The sequence below is a fragment of the Ranitomeya variabilis genome, chromosome 1, assembly GCF_051348905.1.
Source record: "Ranitomeya variabilis isolate aRanVar5 chromosome 1, aRanVar5.hap1, whole genome shotgun sequence".
Taxonomy (NCBI): Eukaryota; Metazoa; Chordata; class Amphibia; order Anura; family Dendrobatidae; genus Ranitomeya; species Ranitomeya variabilis.
This window is the reverse complement of record NC_135232.1, coordinates 269,710,994-269,736,061: the sequence shown is the minus strand read 5'-3', so window position 1 is coordinate 269,736,061 and position 25,068 is coordinate 269,710,994. Positions and strand designations below refer to the sequence as shown.

Sequence of the window (25,068 nt, the reverse complement as noted above, 5' to 3'; positions counted from 1 at the left end):
GAGATCTTGATACAGTCACCTGTTTAAAAGAAAACTGGATGGCAAGGGATGGATTTAGCTTCATTTGTGGAGTCTGTTGGATGCCAAATACATTTTAGATGTATTTACTAGAAGAAGTTCTCTTCAGGCTACCCAACATTAACACTATTCAGACTAAAAAGCTATCTACACATTTCTGTGTATTAGAATATGAAGTTCTGATACAACAGCACAACTGCGATAACCTACAATATAAGAAGTAAAGCAAGCAGAAGAAAGCAAAAAACACTATTGGGAGGAAAAGTCAGGATCAATCAGCTAAAATACGGTAGAGGGAACACTAATGGAAAGGTCTATCGATTTTGATTAGCTATTCTACAGAATAAGGAAATGAAATCTATTTCACAGGCACACGTTACACTAGCACATACGCCAAGACCAATATTAGGCACCACAGTCCAAACCACAAACATCAGAGCTACAGAGGAAACTACTCAACGGCCCACAGAAAAAGGGCAGAAAAAAAAGTAACCGTCCCCCACAAACAGGATTAAAATCAAGAGGGACTGGAAGACTCACACCTCTGGCACCCACAAGTCAGCCAATACCTGTGGGATCTGCGATCCTCCCATTGGGGTGGAGCTTGGAGGCGTGTCAGATGAAGTGGTGGGCGGGAACCGCGACCTTACTGCCATCCCACCTCGAGTCATAGCCGCGGTGATCATCTTTGGGAGGACAGAGTGACAACAGACAAAAGTAAAACAAGAAATGCAGTCCAAGCGGTGAGAGGGGGAGGAGTGCATGCAAAAGCCAGAGGTAGGGGGAGCCCAAAAGCACCCCAAAAAACTACAGCATCCCAAGCATGGAACACCTGCACTAAAAGCTTACAAACCATAGCGGACTCAGATCAGACCCAGAAATCAATTAAGAAATATGAAATCATCAAGATTACTTGTATAGTCTTTTTACCTTGACATTCACCTTTCTATAACATAACTTAATCGTTTATACCAGCTACATAAAAGTGCAACCAAACACTATGTAAAGATAACAGCCTGTAAAAGGTTTGTTCAGAAGATTCCATAAATTCCAGTTCTTAAGTCCAATGTCCAAGTTCTGGAGTTACACTGACTTTCATCCTACATTACAGGACCATCAAGTCTAGAAATAAAAGTTAAATCTGCCTTTTCAGTCTGCAGGATTTTCCGCCGATTTCTTCCTTTTAAATTTTCAGTGCTAAACAACTTGAAGTGGCAGAAATTAGACAATGGGGTGTGGCTTAATTGAAACCTGGCAAGGAAGAGGGGGGCACAGCTTCAGCCAGACACAGGAGGGAGAGGAAGAGGACGTTTAAAGATTTTTTTTTTTTTTGCATTATTAGACAGGACATGAGGAACAAAGGATTTTTTTCTAGGTCTATTGTTTTCATTGCTGTGATTTTTTGATTCAGTTTTTAAAAATGGTACAGATTAGACAGGTAAAACCCTAGTCTGAAAGTGTGACAAGCATATTGCAAACCCAAAACAACCAGCACAGTTCTCGGCCATTCAGCACAACCACTAGGTAAAGGGAAACTTAAAAACAAGTTCTAATAACCAATTTTTTTTTATAACTGCAGTCACATGATTATATGTCGTGACATCACATGAATGCCTTGTCACAGTTTACATTAGTGATTTATGGAATTTTGTATAAATATGGAAAACCTCTTTATGAGGAAGGCTCTACTCAATACTGCTCCATTCACACTTTAAATCTCTATGGAGAATATGGGGGTCCCAACGGTCGAACCATGAGCTACTATAGATGTATCAAGTTTCTATGGATAACCTACATGGGTTTTCCTATAAACCCATCAATGAAATTTGAGTGATGAAATAGCCTGTGTGCAAAAGACAACCTGTTATTGACTCAGTCGCTACGGCACATAAGCTGTTAAAGCACCACTCCAGCGTTTTGTTTTTTCCACTGCTGGAGTGGCACTTTAAACGTTAGAGATAGTATATGACTGGGGAGAGAACTGGCATCTTCAGTTGTTTGGCGCCAATCTGGACCCACGGCACCATCTTATGAAAGAAGCTTCTGAGTGGCTGAAGCTTCATCACAGATTCTCAATGTAAGTGTATGAGAGCCAGAACGAGGCCAGAATGAGGCTCTCAGACTTACATGATTAGTGACCTCCGTCTCGTTCCATGAAACTTAAACAGCTTGCAGGTCACAAATTGCAGGAGACGGAGTGGCAGCGAAAACATAAAAACTCCAGAAGGAGAGTATCAGACAGGGGGACTTGGATTTTAAGCACCACTCCAGCAGTGTCAGAAAAAAAAAAAAGAAGGAGTTGTGCTATAAATTATGGATGTATATGCCAGCTTATGAAACAACCAGAACGTTCCAGGAGCCATTAAAATCAGTTTTATGTGGTTGGGAAAGACTTCAATATCAAAAGAAAAACATGGTTGCCAGAAAAAGTTAAATGCTCACAACGTTTGGTGGGTGAATGGACATTAGAGGTGAAATGAGAAGCTGCCAGATGAGACAGGTCTCTAACATTTGAATCAAAGCTTCTGTAGATCAGTGCTAGAAACGGAAATGTGTTATAGAATACAGGGATTTTTGTGTACTCCCCGTAAAATCCTTTTCTCCGAGCCACTCATTGGGGGACACAGAACCATGAGTTGTATGCTGCCTGCCACTAGGAGGCTCACACTAAGTTAACACAAAAAAGTTAGATCCTCCTCTGTAGTATACACCCTCGTGCTGGCTCCCAGAGAACCAGTTCGGTGCAAAAGCAATAGGAACAAATAGTAACAAAGAAGAGTACAAGATGGCAACTTAAAAAGAACAGGCAAAATCCATATAAGCCGACAGGCTAACAGGGTGGGTGCCGTGTCCCACAATGAGTGCCTTGGAGAAAAGGATTTTACAGTGAGTACATAAAAAGTTCTGTTTCTCCTTCGCCTCATTGGGGGACACAGACCATGGGACGTCCTAAAGCAGTGCCTGGGTAAACAACAAAGAATTAGGCTACTTTCACACATCAGTTTTTTTGCCGTCAGGCTCAATCTGGCGAATTTAGAAAAAAAAAGGATCCATCGCAAATTGTGAGAAACTGATGCGACGGATCAGTTTTCGCCGGATCCGACTAGGAGAGGGAGAGAGACACCCTAGAATGGAAAACAAATGCTTAGTTTAACCCCTTAATCTCATATGACGTACTATCCCGTCAAGGTGACCTGGGACTTAATTCCCAGTGACGGGATAGTACATCATACTGTTTAATGCGACATCGTGACTTGAGTCGCGGTGATCGCATTAAATTTCCACGCCATCTTACCTGGAGGAAGATGGCGTCGGCATCCCAGGGCCTGGCTCCGCCCCCCAGGCCTCTCAATCGCTGCGATTGGCTGTTCAGAATTGAACAGCCAATCACAGCCTCTCTTTGTTTCAGCCAATCAGATTGTTTCAGCCAATGAGGTCCCAGGCTAGGATCGAGTACCGATGTACTCGATCCTAGGGACGGTGACTGGCAACACCTTTTTTTCACATTTCCCCCCCCCCCCATTTGCTTGCTTTTCCTTTAGCTTTTTCTTTTCAGAGTAGTTTGCACCAAGCACTATCCCCCCCACACTTACACATAGTTACCAATAAAGTACACCCAAGCACCATACTTACAAAAAAAATGTCCCGCTCGTCCCAACGGCGCTATTCGGTGGAGGTGGCATATTCTTTCCTTGCCTCCGACACAGATAGCGAGGAAGAGGATCCCACTTTCCTTTATTTTTCCGATTCTTCCTCATCCTCTTCCCACTCATCTTTCTTCTCCGGCCCCGCGGAACCGCCACGCAGACGCCGCAGGACAGAAGATGAGGCAGCGCCCATCACTGATGAAGAAGCACCCACCATTGCCGATGATGAACCAGCGCACCCCACTGCGGACCCCGTATGGACCTCGCCACCTGAAAACTACGAGCCACCGATTCCTGATTTTGTGGCAGAATCAGGAATCAAGTTTGACACCACGGCCTCACAGAACTAGACTTTTTCAAAGTCTTTCTCTGAGGCTTTCGTTAACCTCATGGTGGAGCAAACTAATTTGCATGCTCGGCAATTTTTGGACCAAAACTCGGGTTCTTCATATTGTAACTGGTCTCCTGTAGACGCAGTTGAAATGATGCAGTTTTGGGGCCTGGTCGTCCACACGGGGATCCTGAAGAAGCCTGAACTTCGTCAATATTGGAGTGTAGATATTTTATATAACACTCCAGTGTTCCGAATGTTCATGACCCGGACACATTTTGAGGCCATCCATAAGTTCCTGCATTACAACGATAATGCACGGTGTCCTGCACGAGATGACCCCAACTTTTACCGTCTGTTCAAAGTTCGGCTGGTCATCGAACACTTCAACAAAAAGTTTGCTGAAGTGTACGTGCCTCAAAGGGACATCTGCGTGGATGAGTCCTTAATTCATTTTAAAGGGGCAGCTCAGATTCCATCAATACCTGCCCAGCAAGAGGGCCAGGTACGGAATCAAACTCTACAAGCTGTGTGAGAGTATATCAAGGTACACCTACAGCTTTAGATTGTACGAAGGGAAGGACACCAGGATTGAACCGCCTGAGTGTCCTTCTATCCTGGGAGTGAGTGGGAAAATTGTGTGGGATTTGGTGCACCCACTGCTGGAAAACCTCTATACCGATAGCTTTTACACCATCATCCGACTCTACAAATCTCTCTCTGTGCGAGGTACCGCAGCCTGCGGTACTTTCCGCAAAAATCAGAGAGGCCTCCCGAAGACGCTACTTGGGCAGACTCTCAGAAAAGGTGAGAGCAAACCCCAATGTAGCAACCACCTGCTGGTGGTCAAGTACAAGGACAAAAGGGATGTCCTTCTATTGACCACTATACACGGTGATGGCAGCGCCCTTAGCACTGCAAGGGGTACCTCTACAGAGGTCAGCAAACCGACCTGTGTACTGGGGTACAGCAAAAACAAGGGGGGGGGGGGCGTTTATCTCTCTGATCAACTCCTCCAACCGTACAGTGCTTTGAGAAAGGCCAGGGTGTGGTACAAAAAGCTGTCCGTGCACATTGTACAAATAGCAATGCTTAACGCTTTCCTGCTGTCACGATGTGCACGCAACACCGATACGTCGTACCTTCATTTCCGGGAAGTAGTGGTTAAGGCCCTGATGTTTGGCATGAGGGAAGGAGCGGGCCCCAGTTCTTCTGGAACTGAAGGTGCACGTATCGTACCAGGTCAGCATTTTCCTGGGGTGGTCCCGCCAACTGGAAGAAAAGGTAAGCCGCAAAAGAGGTGCCGAGTGCTACAAAAGAGGAATACGCAAAGACACCATCTATCAATGCGACACCTGCCCCGAAAAACCTGGCCTGTGTATGAAGGATTGCTTTAAAATTGTACCACACCTCCATGCACTACTAATTTACTTTACAGGAAACAGATTAATTCCAAAGGAGGCACATCTACGCAAGTTCTTTGGGGGTCTACTCTCCAAAATGTTGTCACTTGTGGTTTTTTTTTTCCTGTTTAGGCACATCAGGGGCTCTGCAAACGGAAATGACGCCCACAGCCAATTCCATCAAAGTCTGCATTCCAAAACGTCAGTACTTCCCTTTCGAGCCCCAACGTGTGCCCAAACAGTTTTTTCCAACATATGGGGTACCAGCGTACTCAGGACAAATTGGACAACAACTTTTGCGGTCCAATTTCTCCTGTTACCCTTGGGAAATTAAAAAATTGGGGACTAATATATAAAAATAGGATTTTTTATTTTCACACCCGGGCATTATAAACTTCTGTGAAGCCCATGGGGGTTCAAAGTGCTCATTACACATCTAGATAAGTTCCTTAAGGGGTCTAGTTTCCAAAATGGGGTCACTTGTGGGGGGTTTCCACTGTTTAGGCACATCTGGGGCTCGTCAAATGTGACATGGCGTCCGATCGTAATTCCAGCCAATTTTAGGTTGGGGAAAAAAAAAAAAAAAATTTCAAACGGCGCTCCTTTCCTTCCGAGCCGTGCGCCCAGTGGTTTCCCCTCACATATGAGGTACCAGCGTACTCAGGACAAATTGGACAACAACTTTTGCAGTCCAATTTCTCCTTTTACCCTTGGGAAAATAAAAAGAATTGTTGCTCAAAAATAGTTTTCGTGACTAAAAAGTTAAATTTTCATGTTTTCCTTCAACATTGATTCTGCTCCTGTGAAGCACCTGAAGGGTTAATAAGCTTCTTGAATGTGGTTTTGATCAGCTTGAGGGGCGCAGTTTTTAGAATGGTGTCACTTTTGGGTATTTTTTGCTATATAGACCCCTAAATATGACTTCAAATGTGAGGTGATCCCTAAAAAAAAAAAAAAAAAAAAAAAAAAAATGGTTTTGCAAATTTTGTTGTAAAAACGAGAAATTGCTGTCAACTTTTAACCCTTATAACTCCCAAACAAAAAAAAAAAATTTTGTTTCCAAAATTGTTCTGATGTAAAGTAGACTTGTGGGAAATGTTACTTATTAAGTATTTTAGGTGACGCATCTCTGATTTAAGGGCATAAAAATTCAAAGTTGGAAAATTGCAAAATTTTCAAACTTTCCACCAAATTTATTTTTGTTTTTTTTTCATAAATAAACCCAGGTAATATCAAAGAAATATTACCACTATCATGAAGTAGAATAGGTCACGAGAAAATCTCTGGAACGCTTCAACGGATCTTGGCGATTCTGAGTTATAACCTCGTAACAGTAGTTAGGGACAGTAGTCAGAATTGTAAAAATTGGCCTGGTCATTAACGTGCAAACGACCCTTGGGGCTTAAGGGGTTAAAAAACAAACAAACTGAATCCGTCGCCGGATTCCATCATTTGAGGGATCTGGCTCCATAGGGTTCCATTATAGCAGTGTTCCCCAACTCTGGTCCTCAAGAGCCACCAACAGGTCATGTTTTCAGGATTTCCTTAGTATTGCACAGGTGATAATTGCATCACCTGGACAGGCAAGAATTCCATCACCTGTGCAATACTAAGGAAATCCTGAAAACATGACCTGTTCCTGTTGGGAACACTGCATTATAGCAAACGATGGACGTCGGACACAAAAACGTTACTATGTCAGTCAGTTTTCTCCGGCCGCCGGAAAAACAATTTGACGGATCAGGTGAAAAACGCATGAATTGTGAGGCCATCTGTAACTAATACAAGTCTGAGAAAAACAGATCCAGCAGCAACTTTTGCCGGATCCATTTCTTTTTTCTCCCCCCAAAATTCGCCGGATTGTGCCTGACGGCAAAAAACTGATGTGTGAAAGCAGCCTAAGGCTTCATGCAACAACTGCTTAGATGTGCTCCACCGCTGCCTGCAGAATTCTTCTGCCCAGACTCACATCTGCTGAAGCCTGAGAGTGAATATTCTACTGCTTTGCGAAGGTATGTAAACTGGACCAAGTAGCAGCTTTACAGACCAGCTCTGCAGTCGCCTGATGCCGAATGGCCTAAGAAGCCCCCACTGCTCGAGTGGAGTGCGCTCTGATACCCGTTGGGATGGGCTGGGCTGACTTCTGACTGTATGACTCCTGAATGGTGGAACGAATTCACCTGGCTATTGTGGCCTTAGGCTAGGTTCACATTGCGTTCAGTGACTCCGTTAAACGGCCGTTACACCGCGGCATAACGTGGTGTAAAGTAGTCCGTTAACGCCGCCATTGAATGCAATGTCGGACACATCGCTAGCGCACGCCCACAATGGGCGTGCGCTAGCGATGTGTCGTCATTGAGTGATGGACCCGAGACACGGGCTACAGCGTTTCCGGGTCAGTCACTGCTAGCGCAGATGGAGCTAGCAGATGCTCTATCTGCGCTAGCGCGATGGAACATCGGCATTGCGTTAACAGCAGCCGGTTAGCGTATGTGCTGAAAGGGCTGCTGCTAACGCAATGTGAACCTAGCCTTAGAAGCAGCAAGACCCTTCCTGTGACCTTCCGGGAGAATGAACAAAGCATCTGTTCTTCTGAAGGATGCCGTCCTTGAGACGTACCTACGCAGAGCTCTGACTAGGTCCAGAGTGTGGAGAGCTCTTTCAATTCTGTGAATAGGGGCCGGACAAATAGGAAGGAAAAACAAATGTCCTCGTTAAGATGGAAGGATGAAATCACCTTTGGCAAAAAGAATGGCGACGGCCTGAGGACAACCTTGTCCTGATGGAAGTTAAGGAAAGGCGCCTGGCAGGATAAGGCGGCTAATTCCGAAACCCATCTGATCGATGTGATCGCCACAAGAAAGGCAACCTTCCAGGACAGAAAGACCAGCGAAATGTCCTGAAGCGGTTCAAAGGGCGGTTCCTGAAGGGCACTTAGCACAGAGTTGAGGTCCCAAGGCTCTAAAGGCATGCGATAGGGAGGAGTGACAACCTCTGAAGAAAAAAAAAAAAAAAAAAAAAAAAAAAAGTCTTAACGCGATGAGTCTCTGAAATAAGACCGATAGAGCGAAGATTTGGCCCTCGAGAAAGCCTAGTGCCAGCCCGGAGTCCAGACCGCCTGTAGGAACTCTAAAATGGTGGGAACTGAGAAGATGAGAGGAGAAAGACCACAATCCTTGCACCAAGCAAAAAAATTTCTTCCAGGTACGGTGATCGATACGGACCAATGAGGGTTTACGGGCAGTTACCATGGTGGAAATGATCTGTTGAGAAAACCCTGCCTGGGATAAGACCCAGAATTCAACGGCCACATCGTTAAACACAGGGCCCCCAAGCCCTGGTGGTAGATTGGCCGAACCGGCAGTCTCCAGGTTATGTTGGCGACGAGGCGTGCCAACTCCGCAAACCACGGGAGCAACCAGGATCACTGGTACTCTTTCTGCCTTGATTTTCCGGATTACTCTGGGGAGTAACGGTAGGGGAGGAAAAATATAAGGAAGGCGGAATTGGCGCCATGAAAGAATCAGAGCGTCAACACCGAAGGATCTTGCATCTCGAGACCTCGCTATAAACTGGGGAACCTTGGCATTCAGTCTAGAGGCCATGATGTCCACATCTTGGATCTCCCAGCGAGGACAGATCTGACAGAAGACTTCCGGATGGAGCTCCCACTCCCCCGAAGCGAGACCCTGACGGCTGAGGAAGTCCGCTGTCCAGTTTCCACTCCTGGAATGTGTAACGCTGAGACCACCGAGTGGTTCTCTGCCCATCGAAGGATGTGAGTTACCTCAGACATGACCGTCCTGCTGCGGGTACCCCCCTGATGATCGATGATGTCTGATTGGATACGGATGGGGTGACCCGCCAGAAGGTGATGTAAGTGTTGCAGGGCGAGTCGAATAGCACGGATCTCCATAACATCGATCGGTAGCTTCGATTCCTAAATTGACCAGCGGCCCTGAGCAGTGTGGTCGCGGAAGACTGCTCTCCAGCCCGAAAGACTGGCATCGGAAGTCACCACTAGCCATTGACCGGGTAGAAAAGACCTGCCCCGGTCGAGGGAAGAGTTCAATGTCCACCACCTGAGAGTGTCTGACCTGCAGGGATAAGCGGCACCTTTGGTCGACGGAGAAATGGTTTCTATCCCAAGCTGCCAGAAGGGCATGCTTCAGGGGACGAAGGTGCAATTGCTCAAAGGGGACCACTTCCATTGCGGCCACCATCTTTCCTAGTACCCTCATTGCAAACCGGATGGAGTGAGGGGTAGACTGAGGAAGCGCTAGGGGTCCTCGATGAAGGGCTAAGACTTTGTCTGGAGGGAGAATTACCAACCCCCGAGACGAGTCCAGGGACATTCCTAGAAAGGAGATCTGCTGGGCTGGGACCGGAGAGGATTTGCTTAAGTTTATCAGCCAGCCCAGGCAAGAAAAAGTATTGCAAGTAATGCGAACGGACTGCACGCAGTTGTGGAAGGATGGACCTTTGATCAACAGGTCGTCCATATAGGGCAGAACGATCATGGTCGTAAAGTGCAGGATGTACATGATGGCCGCTATGACCTTTGTGAACACTCTGGGGGCAGTAGCAAGGCCCGAAGGGCAGGGCGCGAATTGGAAATGCTGGTCGCAAATGGCAAAGCGCAGGAATCTCTGGTGAGGGGGAAAAATTGGAATGTGCAAGTAAGCATCTCGGATGTCAATTGAGGCCAAGAATTCCCCTTCTTCCAGGGAAGTGATAACTGAATGCAGAGATACTATGTGAAAATGACGGACCTTGACAAACTTGTTTAGAAGATAGAGGTCTAGTATGGGTCTCACCTTTCAGTCTTTCTTTGGGACGACGAAAAGGTTTGACTAGAAACCCTGAAACGTTTCGCTTTCTGGGACGGGGACAATGACGGCCATCGTGACGCAATGAGTCTATGGCTTGTAAGAAAGCCTTTGCACTTGCCTCTGAAGAGGGAGGACGAGAGCGCGTAGCAAAGTTGATTTTGTATCCGGACGACACCAGATCTCTGACCCACTCGGAGACGACGGAAAGCCAGACCTGACGAAAGAAGTAGGCAGCCACCTTCCCTGCCGGTGTCGACCGGATAACGCCGATAGTCAGCGTGAGGAAAATCTCTGGGACCTAGGTACTTTAGGCCTCGACTGTTTGGGTCGGGACTTCCAATGCTGATTAGGCCTGTACGAGACCTGAGCTCCTCCATCTCTTTGTGGAGAACGTCCTGAACCGGACGAAGTAGTGGTAGTGGCCCAGCTTGGAACGAAAAGAATGTAAACGGATTTGTTGCTGTCTCCAAAAGGGACGCCTAAGTCTCTGTTGGGGAAGGAATTTACTCTTTCCTCCCGTAGTATCGGAAATTATTTGACCCAGCTTTTCTCCAAATAAGCAACCGGTTTGATAAGGAAGGGAGGTGAGAGACTTTTTTGATGCAGAGTCCACCTTATACTCTCAGCCATAATGACCTTCTGATAGAGATGGCATTGGCTGCTGAGCCATACAACTGGCCGCATCCAAGGATCCGTGTACCAGGTAATCGCCTGCCTAGGAAGTTAAGTTGGCAAGGTGCGCTGCCTCTGGAGGAAGGTTACTGTTCCGAAGAGAATTAGCTAAGGTCTCAGACCAGAAAACCATAGCCTTAGCTACCCATGCTGCGGCAAAGAATGGATTGAGGGCCGAACCTGAAGCCTCAAAAGCAGAGCGGGCCAAGCCGTGTGATTTGAGTTTTGGATACTAGGGGGGATACTCGCATCTCGCATGGGCGGATGTAAGGGTTGTGGCCTAGTACAGGGCCGAAGCCGGGGACTAAATTTGCGGCACTGGCCGATGCAGGAAGGGGCCGAATGTGTGCCCCCCCAGTCAAAATGTGTCCCACTTAACCAGCGCCGCCCCAGACCGCCAAGGCACTTACCAGAGATGCTGCCGGGTGGCAGGTAAGGCAGCTTGCTGCAGGTCCACCTGTGCAGAGGTAAGGGAGATAACCCTCAATCCACCATCCTTTTAGAAGGGAGGTGGAGAGGGACCGTCCGCCTCCTTGTACCATCCGCTTTAACAGTGGTGGTGCAGTGGGGGCTGCTCGGACACCACAAGGTGGGCCTCTGTACATCCAAAGGGTTAATCACCTAGGATGGGACAGGGCAGAATGTCCAGCAATAGGCCTGGCTGCGGAAGAGGATACGTGGAGGTGACACTCCATGTGCTTGTCCGTTGAAGGTGTGGGGAGATCGGTGCCCTTGAAGGGACCCGTCGCCCCCAAGAATCAGTTTAAGTGTGGCATCCCACGTTGCAGGAGAGGATACAGAGAGGCGACACTCAGTGCTCCCCTGTTGATGGTTCGGGGAGATCGGAGCCTTGAAAGGATCCGTCGCCCCTTCGTCCATTGTAAAAAATAAAGTCAAAAATGTAAAAATTGTAGAAATGTAAAAAGAAAATAAAGGGTTTTGGTCTGAATAGCAGACCCGTACGTGTCCCTCCTGACACTAAGCAAGAACTGGTTCTCTGGGAGCCAGCACGAGGGTGTATACTGCAGAGGAGGAGCTAACTTTCTTTGTATTACTTAGTGTCAGCCTCCTAGTGGTAGCAGCATACAACCCATGGTCTGTGTCCCCCAATGAGGCGAAGGAGAAATGGCTCTTATACACAAACATTCTGCATAATCTAAAAAAAAAAATAAAAAAAAAAATCTTGTGCAAGTCTAGTCAATGATCAAATGTTAGGGTTCAGTCAGATTTATAAGCATATTTACCCATGTACACACAGAATGAGTGGCTCAAAGATTCCTTTTCCCCAAATACATACTGAACAGAGAAAACAAGAAATAAATAAGCATATTTCCTAACGCTCAAGTATAAAGCTGGTCAACTCAGCCACAATAAAAGGAGAAAATAAAAAAAAATAAAAAATGTTCAAGCAGCAGATTACCAAACAAAGTATTAGGCCGGGGTCATACTTGCGAGTGTAATGTGAGAAACTCGCACGAGTCTCTAGCATCAATACCTGACACTGCCAACGGCACTCTGGACCAGAGCATTCAGCTGCATAGAAATACATACAGCCGCCCACTCTGGTCCAGAGTGCCAGCGGCAGTGCCAGGTGTTGAAGCGCGAGTTTCTCGCATTACACTCGTAAGTCTGACCCCAGCCTTAAATGAAAACTCTTCTAAAATGCTCTGGATGCACCAAGGCTCCGATCACACATTAATCCAATACACAAGACATGGTTGACAAGCACAAGCCATCGCCTATTATTGGATTATCCTGTTGATGTATAATATAGATAATGTTACTACATCTGCAATACATATACTATATTTCACATTTGAGGTGTAACAATTTTGTTATGGCAGATCTGGGTTATTGCAGCAATAAACCATAACTTTTTTTTTTTTTTAAGCCAGCAGGCATTGTTATTGCACCCACCACACAGAAACCACACCTAAAGGAGCAGTGCAAGTTAAAAGTGATGGGATAACACGAGTAGTCCTCTGAGGCGCACAGTGTATGAGGATTTAATAAGATCTACTGGTAAATTGATGATTATTAAGATGGGAATTAAAGAATTTAAACCTGCAATGCTACTTTAAATGGCTTTGACAGTTAGGAAACCAAACGTGCAGATTTAACACTGTATACCTGCTGCGGAAACTTACCTGGTTTCCTGCAGCTGCCATGTGAGCCTGAGCTGCTTGCTGCTGAGCTGCCTGCTGTTGCACCTGCTGGGCAGCTTGTTGAGCTGCTTGCTGTACCTGTTGAGTCTGCTGCTGGGCCTGCTGCTGTGCCTGGACTTGCTGCTGAGCTTGCACATGTGCTCTAATTTGCTAACAAAAAAAAACTATATTGCAAGCAAACTGTTTATAAAAGTGGAATCCAGAATAGCTTAATGAAGATAAATACCTGGATTATCTTCAGCTGTTGTTGCTGCTGTTGGTGCTGTGGCGTTATTGTTACAGACATAACCTGTGACGGTATTGGTCCTGGCAAAGCCTGACCAGGCTGTATCAGGGACTGGGTCGGGGGCTGAGTGGAAAGAAGTTGCTGCTGACTTTGTGCCACTTGCTGCTGCTGTTGCAACTGAAGTTGCATCACTTGCTGTGGCTGCTGTTGTTGCATTTGCTGTTGCTGTAATGGCTGTTGCATGACCTGCTGCTGCTGTTGTTGTTGCTGCTGCTGTATTCGGTGGATATGCGCCGCCATTTGTTGAGTCATTTGCTGTTGCTGTAACTGCTACAAGGAAAAATAACCGTTAAAAAAAAAAAAATGCATTTTTATGCAATATATAATTTTGAATACACTTTTAAGGGTACCTAAGCTGTGGAGGTAGAACAGTTAAAAATTTCTATCCACTTACCAAAAAAAGGCAGACAAAATATGCCATGCCTGGCTTCCCCAGAGTTAGATTGCTTACGAGCATAAAAACATGGGAGTGAGAATAAATCAGACTTTACATAAGCTAATAAACATATCGTAAACCATTTTTTCTGGCTATGTATAGAAGTACACTTTTTTTTTTTTAACTTACCTGCTGCTGGTTTTGCTGTATCTGTAGCTTTAACATATGTTGCTGCTGCTGCGCTGCTGCTTGAAGCTGTTGTGCCTGTTGCTGTTGTGCTTGCTGTTGCTGTTGGGCAGCAGCCACAGCCATCTGAAACTGCTGCTGCTGTTGCGGTTGCATGACACTCTGCTGAGCAACTTGAAATTGCTGCTGCTGTTGATGTTGTTGCTGCTGTTGGAGGGCAGCAACTTGCTGCTGCTGAAATTGTTGTTGTTGCTGCTGCGCCATTTGCTGGAGCTGAAGCTGAGCTAGAAGTACAAGAACATGAATAAATAAATTTCCATGTACTGTCTACCATGTACAAGTAAGGGAAAGTTAACATACAAAGCATTAGCTACATTTTTGCCGTGGTAGTTAACTACTACAGTAACCACCTGGCACATCAGTTAAATGGTGGAGACCCACTAATCAGAAAAGCCCAGGATGCTGGCATAGAGAAGCAGTAATTGTGGGTTCTGGCAGGGCTGTGGAGTCGGAGCCCATTTTGGTGTAGTCAGAATAAAATGGACCGACTCCCGAAATATATAATAAATTGGATACTGTAGTTCAATGCAGTTTGTGAGAAATATATTTTTTTTTCCGACAGAATTTGGGAAAGTTATGAAGAGTCCTATAAATGTCTGTCCTATCCTGATCTAAGGTCTAGATTTTTAGCTGAGAGGAATCTGTGCTGCAGTTTATGTTCATGATAAGTAGTGAAGCTCCTCCTCTACAGATAAAAGGGAAAAAATAAACACCTGGAAGTAATGCCTGCATTCATTTCAGAACCTCTGGAGTAAACAGGAAAGCAGGATTAAGATACCTAATTTTGCCACAAAAAACTGGGAAAACTTAATGACTCGAGTATAAGCCTAGGGTGGGAAAAGCAACAGCTACCGGTAAATGTCAAAAGTAAAAATAGATACAAATAAAAGTAAAATTAATTGAGACATCAGTAGGTTAAGTGTTTTTGAATAACCATATTAAATCAGGAGCCCCATGTAATGCTCCATAAAGTTTATGATGGCCCCATAAGATGCTCCATATTAAAATATGCCCCATATAATCCGGCATAAAGGTTAATAATGGCCCCATAAGATGCGCCATAGACACATTTGCCCAATATAATGCTGCACAAATGTTATGGCCCCATACAGAGCTGCACAAACGTTATGGCCCCAAAAGATGTTCCATACAGACACTTGCCCCATTTGCTGTTGCTGCGAAGTAAAAAAACATACATACGTACATACATACATACATACATACATACACTTACCTCTCCGTAGCTCAGGCCCCCGGCACTTTCAATATTCACCTGCTCCTCGTTCCGGCGCCGCTCCATCTTCAGCGTCTTCTGCACTGACGTTCAGGCAGAGGGCACGCACTAACCACGTCACAGCACCCTCTGACCTGAGCGTCACTGCAGAAGACGCTGAAGACGGAGCGGCGCCCGGGACGAGGAGCAGGTGAATATCGCGCAGCGCTCCCCATACTCACCTGCTCCTGGCACTGTGCAGTCCCTGCTTCCCCGGCGCTGCAGCTTGTTCCTGTATTGAGCGGTCACCGTTACCGCTCATTACAGTGATGAATATGTGGCTCCACCTCTATGGGAGGTGGAGCCGCATATTCATTACTGTAATGAGCAGTACCATGTGACCGCTCACTACAACAACAAGCTGGGGCGCCAGGGACATGCAGGGACCACGCCAGGAGCAGGTGAGTATTATTAGACAGCTCCCGCTCCCCCTCCTGCCGACCCCTGGGTATGACTCGAGTATAAGCCGAGAGGGGGACTTTCAGCCCCAAAAAGTGGGCTGAAAATCACGGCTTATACTCGAGTATATACGGTAAGTACTCCTTAAAGCATATGTAAACTTTCAATAAACTGTGCCTAAATCTATAGTCCAGTATATGTTGTCTCTGTATGCTTGATGTTTTAGTTTCTTTTTACTCTTGGCTCCAGTTAGAAGAAATTAGCTGCTCTTATGACTTGTATACACTATACATATCATAAGGGGAAAAACTTGTTTTCTAACTTCTCAGATTCGGAAATACAGTAACAGGTCCTATTGATTTATGCAAAGATGGTTTTATTTCTATCCTAAATTATCCAGTGCATGATTCCCTATTCTTGCAAGAATTTCAATAAAAAAAAAAAAATTATATATATTTTAACAGGACAAAAATATTTTGAGAGCGAATTTACATGATTACAAAATGTCTAAGAAGCAACTTATGAAGTCAGCTGTATTTGAGCATTTCACAGTGACTCAAGATAAAAAAACATTTTGTGTGTCAGTGTATAAGTGACCCAGGTTAAAACAAATGCTGTGATGCCAAACTCAGGCAGTAATAAAAATGCTCCTTCAAGAGCTTCCAATCTAAAAATGACAATTAACACGGCTGCCACCCAGAAGTTTACAAAGCTATGATTGAAAAAGATCACAGCAGCACCAAGAAACCAGAGCCCGGCACTTCCAGCCAGACAAAGGAGGAGGAAAGAGCGTCTCAAACATCAGTTACAAGATATTTTGTAAGTGACAAAGTTACTGTAATAACGACAGGAGAGGTGTTTAAAAGACAGCTCAACGAGCTTGTTGTGAAGGACAGTGTACCATTATCATTATTTGCACGACCAGCTTTTACAGCTCTTAATGGAGAAATGGCCCCCAAACTTGGTGTTTCTCTGGAAAGAGAAAGTATTACAAAATTAGTGATTGAAGCCCTTAACCAAAAGGAAGATCTTAAAAAGACTCTCGGGACGCTTTGTGTTTCTTAAAATGGATGCATGCACATGTCACAGAGTAAACTATTTTGCTATCAATGTTCGATATGTTTGTGACAACAAAAAAAAATATTACTAAGACACTGGCAGTAAAATCTACTAAAGCTCATCACAGCAGCTGTAACACACCTGCTGGCATCACAGCATGGCTTCCCATCTCCCTCACCACTCCGGGCCATGCTGTGAGTTCTGTCCTCAGCCTGCTCCATGCTGTGAACCTCATGTCTTTGCTTGCTGCATGCTTCCTGGTGGTATGCTTAGGGTGGGCCTGGCACTTCCTGAGTTTTATAGAGACAGTGTGCACACTCCTAATTTGTCCCCAGCCTATTTCCAAGAGGTATCGGGTACTTAAGGCATCTCCACCCATAGGGAGATGCCTGAGCAACAAACTATCAGTCAGATTTCTGATTCTCAGTTGCCAGGTCCTGTCCTGTCTCTGCCACCCTGGGGGCTGTATAACAGGCCCGTATCTGTATTCTTTGTGTCTGTTGCCTTCCTTACCACCCTGGAGTTGTACCTGGCAGTTACCTGCCGCACAAGCCTGACCTCACCACTAGAGGCTCCAGTGAACACCAATATAGCTGCTTAGTCATGCCCCTCCAGGGTAGTCTGGTTTGTCGCACAGTGGGGCCACAAAACTCGCTCGCGCCACCCAGTCAGGGCGCGATCGTTACAGCAGCCAGTTTCTCCAGACCGTAGTGGAAAAAGTTCAGCAAGATTAAGAACTCACAAAAGAACAGGTTCTTGCTATTGTAACTGATAATGCTTCAAACATAAGTACAATTAAACTGATTAATGAGAATAATGAAGGTGAACAGCAGCTAGAAGAACATTTCAGTATGGTGATGGAAGGCCACAGCCCTGTACCTATAATGGAGGAACAAACATTACTACACTAGATGGTGGCCCGACTCTAACGCATCGGGTATTCTAGAATATGTATGCGTAGTGTATTGCGCAGCCCACGCAGTACATTGTGCAGCCCACGCAGTACATAGCAATGTGGGCATCATATCCCTGTTAAAAAAAAAAAAAGAAATAAAATAAAAAAATAGTTATATACTCACCTTCCGGAGCCTCCAGATCCAGAACCGGCCTTTCCCGCTTGCGACACTCTAGTGACTGCTCCATGCTGTGGTCTCGCGAAATGACGTAGCGGTTAATAGCAGCGGTAACGGACTGCATTGCACCGCGGCATAACGCGGTCCGTTACCGCTGCCATTAACCCTGTGAGTGGTGAGCGGAGGGGTGTACGCGGGCGCCGGGCAGTGAGTGCGGGGAGTAAGGAGCGGCCATTTTCTTCCGGACTGTGAGCGTCGCTGATTGGTAGCGGCAGCCATGACAGGCAGCTGCCGAGACCAATCAGCGAACGAATAACCGCGACAGACAGACAGAAAGACGGAAGTACCCCTAGACAATTACATAGTAGACAAGAACAGCAAAAGGATTATTTACAATTAGATGATCTTGTTGAAGCTGCTTCACACCGCTTTCCTATTCATCACATGCACTGTGTTGTGCACACGCTGCAGCTGGCAATAAGAGTCTGCAAGAGGGACATGCTGGAACTCTGATTAGCAAAGTGAGGAAATTGGCTATTGCTGCCAGAACCCCTAAAATTGATTCCATCTTGGAGACGTTCTGGAAAAGGAGCAATTGTGGTTCAAGCCACTCAGTGGGGCAGCACCCATTTAACCCCTTCATGACCCAGCCTATTTTGGCCTTAATGACCTTGCCATTTTTTGCAATTCTGACCAGTGTCCCTTTATGAGGTAATAACTCAGGAACGCTTGAACGGATCCTTGCGGTTCTGAGATTGTTTTTTCGTGACATATTGGGCTTCATGTTAGTGGTAAATTTAGGTCGATAATTTCTGAGTTTATTTGTGAAAAAAACGGAAATTTGGCGAAAAATTTGAAAATGTTGCAATTTTCACATTTTTAATTTTTATTCTGGTAAACCAGAGAGTTATGTGACACAAAATAGTTAATAAATAACATTTCCCACATGTCTACTTTACATCAGCACAATTTTGGAAACAAATTTTTTTTTTGCTAGGAAGTTATAAGGGTTAAAATTTGACCAGTGATTTCTCATTTTTACAACAAAATTTACAAAACCATTTTTTTTAGGGACCACCTCACATTTGAAGTCAGTTTGAGGGTTCTATATGGCTGAAAATACCCAAAAGTGACACCATTCTAAAAACTGCACCCCTCAAGGTGCTCAAAACCACATTCAAGAAGTTTATTAACCCTTCAGGTGTTTCACAGCAGCAGAAGCAACATGGAGGGGAAAAATTAACATTTAACTTTTTAGTCACAAAAATGATCTTTTCGCAACAATTTTTTTATTTTCCCAAGGGTAAAAGGAGAAACTGGACCACGAATGTTGTTGTCCAATTTGTCCTGAGTACGCTGATACCTCATATGTGGGGGTAAACCACTGTTTGGGCGCATGGCAGGGCTCGGAAGGGAAGGAGCGCCATTTGACTTTTTGAATGAAAAATTGGCTCCAATCTTTAGCGGACACCATGTCGCGTTTGGAGAGCCCCCGTGTGCCTAAACATTGGAGCTCCCCCACAAGTGACCCCATTTTGGAAACTAGACCCCCCAAGGAACTTATCTAGAAGCATAGTGAGCACTTTAAACCCCCAGGTGCTTCACAAATTAATCCGTAAAAATGAAAAAGTACTTTTTTTTCACACAATTTCTTTTAGCCTTAATTTTTTCATTTTCACACGGGCAACAGGATAAAATGGATCCTAAAATTGGTTGGGCAATTTCTCCTGAGTACGCCAATACCTCATATGTGGGGGTAAACTACTGTTTGGGCACATGGTAAGGCTCGGAAGGGAAGGAGCGCCATTTGACTTTTTGAATGAAAAATTATCTCCATAGTTAGCGGACACCATGTCGCGTTTGGAGAGCCCCTGTGTGCCTAAACATTGGAGCTCCCCTACAATTGACCCCATTTTGGAAACTAGACCCCCCAAGAAACTAATCTAGATGCATAGTGAGCACTTAAAACCCCCAGGTGCTTCACAGAAGTTTATAACGCAGAGCCATGAAAATAAAAAAATTATTTTTCTTTCCTCAAAAATGATTTTTAGCCCGGAGTTTTTTATTTTCCCAAGGATAATAGGAGAAATTGGACCCCAAATGTTGTTGTCCAGTTTGTCCTGAGTACGATGATACCCCATATGTGGGGGTAAACCACTGTTTGGGCGCACGGCAGGGCTCGGAAGGGAAGGCACGCCATTTGGCTTTTTGAATGGAAAATTAGCTTCAATCATTAGCGGACACCATGTCGCGTTTGGAGAGCCCCTGTATGCCTAAACATTGGAGCTCCCGCACAAGTGACCCCATTTTGGAAACTAGACCTCCCAAGGAACTAATCTAGATGTGTGGTGAGCACTTTGAACCCCAAGTGCTTCACAGAAGTTTATAACGCAGAGCCATGAAAATAAAAAATTATTTTTCTTTCCTCAAAAATGATTTTTTAACCCACAATTTTTTATTTTCCCAAGGGTAACAGGAGAAATTGGACCCCAAAAGTTGTTGTGCAGTTTCTCCTGAGTACGCTGATACCCCATATGTGGGGGTAAACCACTGTTTGGGCACATGCCGGGGCTCGGAAGGGAAGTAGTGACGATTTGGAATGCAGACTTTGATGGAATGGTCTGCGGGAATCATGTTACGTTTGCAGAGCCCCTGATGTGCCTAAACAGTAGAAACCCCCCACAAGTGACCCCATTTTGGAAACTAGACCCCCCAAGGAACTTATCTAGATGTGTGGTGAGCACGTTCAACCCCCAAGTGCTTCACAGAAGTTTACAACGCAGAGCCGTGAAAATTAAAAATCATTTTTCTGTCCTCAAAAAAGATGTTTTAGCAAGCAATTTTTTTTTCACAAGGGTAGCAGGAGAAATTGGACCCCAATATTTGTTGCCCAGTTTGTTGTGAGTATGCTGGTACCCCATATGTGGGGGTAAACCACTGTTTGGGCGCACGTCAGGGCTTGGAAGGGAAGTAGTGACATTTGAAATGCAGACTTTGATGGAATGGTCTGCGGGCGTCACGTTGCATTTGCAGAGCCCCTGATGTGCCTAAACAGTAGAAACACCCCATAAGTGACCCCATTTTGGAAACTAGACCCCAAAAGGATCTTATCTAGATGTGTGGTGAGCACTTTCAATCCCCAAGTGCTTCACATAAGTTTATAACGTAGAGCCATGAAAATAAAAAATAATTGTTCTTTGCTCAAAAATTATGTTCTAGCAAGTAATTTTTTATTTTTGCAAGGGTAACAGGAGAAATTGGACCCCAATAGTTGTTGCCCAGTTTGTCCTGAGTACGCTGGTATCCCATATGTGGGGGTAAACCACTGTTTGGGCGCACGTCGGGGCTTGGAAGGGAGGGCGCACCATTTGACTTTTTGAACGCAAGATTGGCTGGAATCAATGGTGGCGCCATGTTGCGTTTGGAGACCCCTGATGTGCCTAAAAAGTGGAAACCCCTCAATTCTAACTTCAACACTAACCCCAACACACCCCTAACCCTAATCCCAACTGTAGCCATAACCCTAATCACAACCCTAACCCCAACACACCCCTAACCACAACCCTAACCCCAACACACCCGTAACCCTAAATCCAACCCTAACCCTAATCCTAACCCTAATCCCAACCCTACCCACAACTGTAACCCCAACACAACCCTAACCCTATCCTTAACCCTAACCACAAGCCTAATCTTAACCCTATTTCCAACCCTAGCCCTAATTCCAACCCTAAGGGTACCGTCTCACATAACGATTTACCAACGATCACGACCAGCGATACGACCTGGCCGTGATCGTTGGAAAGTCGTTGTGTGGTCGCTGGGGAGCTGTCACACAGACCGCTCTCCAGCGACCAACGATGCCAAGGTCCCGGGTAACCAGGGTAAACATCGGGTTACTAAGCGCAGGGCCGCGCTTAGTAACCCGATGTTTACCGTGGTTACCAGCGTAAAAGTAAAAAAAAAAAAACGTACATACTCACATTTCGGTGTTTTTCAGGTCCCTTGCCGTCTGCTTCCCGCTCTGACTGAGTGCCGCCGTACAGTGAGAGCAGAGCGCAGCGGTGATGTCACTGCTGTGCTCTCACTTTCCGGCCGGCAGACAGAGCGGGAAGCAGACGGCAAGGGACCTGAAGGACACCGAAATGTGAGTATGTACGTTTTGTTTTTTTTTTACTTTTACGCTGGTAACCACGGTAAACATCGGGTTACTAAGCGCGGCCCTGCGCTTAGTAACCCGATGTTTACCCTGGTTACAAGCGAACGCATCGCTGGATCGCTGTCACAACGATCCAGCGATGACAGCGGGAGATCCAGCGACGAAAGAAAGTTCCAAACGATCTGCTACGACGTACGATTCTCAGCAGGGTCCCTGATCGCTGCTGCGTGTCAGACACAGCGATATCGTATGGATATCGCTGGAACGTCACGGATCGTACCGTCGTAGCGATCAAAGTGCCACTGTGAGACGGTACCCTAACTCTAATTCCAACCCTAACCCTAAGGCTATGTGCCCACGTTGCGGATTCGTGTGAGATTTTTCCGCACGATTTTTTAAAAATCTGCAGGTAAAAGGCACTGCGTTTTACCTGCAGATTTACAGCAGATTTCCAGTGTTTTTTTGTGCGGATTTCACCTGCGGATTCCTATTGAGGAACAGGTGTAAAACGCTGCGGAATCCGCACAAAAAATTGACATGCTGCAGAAAATACAACGCAGCGTTTCTGCACGGAATTTTCCGCACCATGGGCACAGTGGATTTGGTTTTCCATAGGTGTACATGGTACTGTAAACCTGATGGAAAACTGCAACGAATTCGCGGCGGCCAATCCGCTGCGGATCCGCAGCCAAATCCGCACATGCCATAACCCTAACCCTACCCCTACCCGTAACCCTAACCCTACCCCTAGTTCTAACCCTAACCCTAGTTCTAACCCTAACCCTAGTGGAAAACGAAAAAAAAAAAATATATATATTTTCTTTATTTTATTATTGTCCCTACCTATGGGGGTGATAAAGGGGGGGGGGGGTATTTATTATTTTTTTTTATTTTGATCGCTGTGATAGAACCTACCACAGCGATCAAAATGTACCTGTAAGGAATCTGCCGCCTGGCAGATTCGGCGGGCGCACTGAGCATGCGCCCGCCATTTTCCAAGATGGCGGCGCCCAGCGAGGAGACGTACGGACACCGGGAGGATCGGTAAGTATGAAGGGGTGGTGGGGGGGTGGATTGGAGCACAGGGGGGGTGATCGGACCACAGGGGGGGGGGTTTATTCAAACAAGGAGAGAGCGGGCAGGAGGACGGGGGAGCCGGCAGGGGGACGGAGGGGACCGGACCCCATAACGGACCACTGGGGGGGCGATCGGTGGGTATGGGGGGGGACATATTAGGTTTTCCAGCCATGGCCGATGTTATTGCAGCATCGGCCATGGCTGGATTGTAATATTTCACCAGTTTTTTAGGTGAAATATTACAAATCGCTCTGATTGGCTGTTGAAAGTGAAACTGCCAATCAGAGCGATCGTAGCCACGGGGGGGTGAAGCCACCCCCCCTGGGCTGAAGCACCACTCCCCCTGTCTCTGCAGATCGGGTAAAATGGGAGTTAACCCCTTCACCCGATCTGCAGGGACGCGATCCCTCCATGACGCATACGCTGCGTCATAGGTCGGGAAGGCACAGACTTTCATGACGCAGCGTATGCGTCAAAGGTCGGGAAGGGGTTAATGATTGAGCGATTACTTGAGCTGAAACACTTCCTTGTAGATATCGCCAACCCTCAGGTAACACTACATGAAAGTCTATTGACACAGGTGGCTGAATTGAAGGAATTGCTTCATCACCCATTTACATGACTAAAGTTACAGGCTGAGGATTTAACTCCTGGCATTTTTATAAAGGAGTGGAAGAACTTGTTGTTTTGCCTGTCCCAAAGACGAGGTTTAATTGTAGATGGCATTGCTGCTTCAATGAAAGACGCTGCTATTAGAAAATAAAATTCTTCTGACAGCTGTTTATGTGGACCCTAATCATCGTATATTGCTGGATGATCAACAGCTTACTGAAGGAAAAGAAGCTCTGATTGAGGTAGCAGTTAGGATGAGTGGGCTACAGGACGGCCAAGAGCAAGAGGACTCGGGCCCTGCCAGTGCTGCTGCTGCCACAGTTTCTTCATCCTTATCGGATGAGGAGTTTGATTTCGACAAGTATTTGGACGACATGGAGCAGGCAAAGCGTTGCTGCAGGGAAAAAGATTCCACTCCCATAGAAAACAGATTGGCCATATTTCAGCAAAATTTCTCACTTGGAAGTAGAAGAGTTCAATTGTTCATCAAAACTGACTGTGCATGAGGCAATTCCTTTATACTCCGAAATTGTTTGAGATGTTGCCCATGTGGTTACCGCTTTGCCACCAACCCAAGTTAGTGTAAAGAGGTTGTTCTCTTGCCTTAAAGGGAAGGTGCCACCAGTTATCTTGTAGTTTTTTTGTGAAATTAAGCTTAAAATAGTAATTAAAATGTATTAATGCAATGTTTGCAAACATTTCTATTTGAAAAATATATATTTTCTAACAAATATATATTTACCGCTAGGGGGAGCATTTTCCGTTTTAGACCTCAAGCAGCTTTACTGTAAAGGCCGAGTCACACAACGATATCGTTAATGATATCGTTGCAACGTCACGCTTTTGGTGACGTAGCAACGATCCCGCTAACGATCTCGTTATGTGTGACAGCGACCAACGATCAGGCCCCTGCTGGGAGATCGTTGGTCCTTGGGGAATGATCAGGACCATTTTTTGGTCGCTGATCACCCGCTGTCATCGCTGGATCGGCGTGTGTGACGCCGATCCAGCGATGTGTTCACTTGTAACCAGGGTAAATATCGGGTTACTAAGCGCAGGGCCGCGCTTAGTAACCGATATTTACCCTGGTTACCATTGTAAAATAAAATAAAAAAAAAAAAAAAACAGTACATACTCACATTCTGATGTCTGTCACGTCCCCCGGCGTCCACAGGGTTAAAACTGCTTTCGGCAAGAGCGCTGCTAATATGCAAGCGCTGCTGCCGAGAGCTTCCCTGCACTGACTGTCAGCGCCGGCCGTAAAGCAGAGCACAGCGGTGACGTCACCACTGTTACTGCCGGCGCTGACACATTCAGTGCAGGGAAGCTCTCGGAAGCAGCGCGTGCATATTAGCAGCGCTCTTGCCGAAAGCAGTTTTAACCCTGTGGACGCCGGCGGGGGACGTGACAGACATCAGAATGTGAGTATGTAGTGTTTTT

The 25,068-nt window shown here is 45.9% G+C and overlaps 1 protein-coding gene across 4 annotated transcripts in view; it reads right to left on the bottom strand.

Annotated features, from left to right (window-relative positions):
* Positions 1-25,068, bottom strand: part of MED15 (mediator complex subunit 15) — an 89,704-nt gene that overhangs the window by 36,609 nt on the left and 28,027 nt on the right. For 2 of the 4 annotated variants that reach the window (XM_077293524.1, XM_077293531.1), the window contains 4 exons: positions 13,920-14,200; positions 13,295-13,624; positions 13,051-13,218; positions 588-704 (listed from right to left, as the gene is read on the bottom strand). In XM_077293524.1, coding sequence (XP_077149639.1) covers positions 588-704; positions 13,051-13,218; positions 13,295-13,624; positions 13,920-14,200 — 896 coding nt within the window. The remainder of the gene's footprint in view (positions 1-587; positions 705-13,050; positions 13,219-13,294; positions 13,625-13,919; positions 14,201-25,068) is intronic. The other 2 variants (XM_077293514.1, XM_077293539.1) reach the window with 1 other exon arrangement.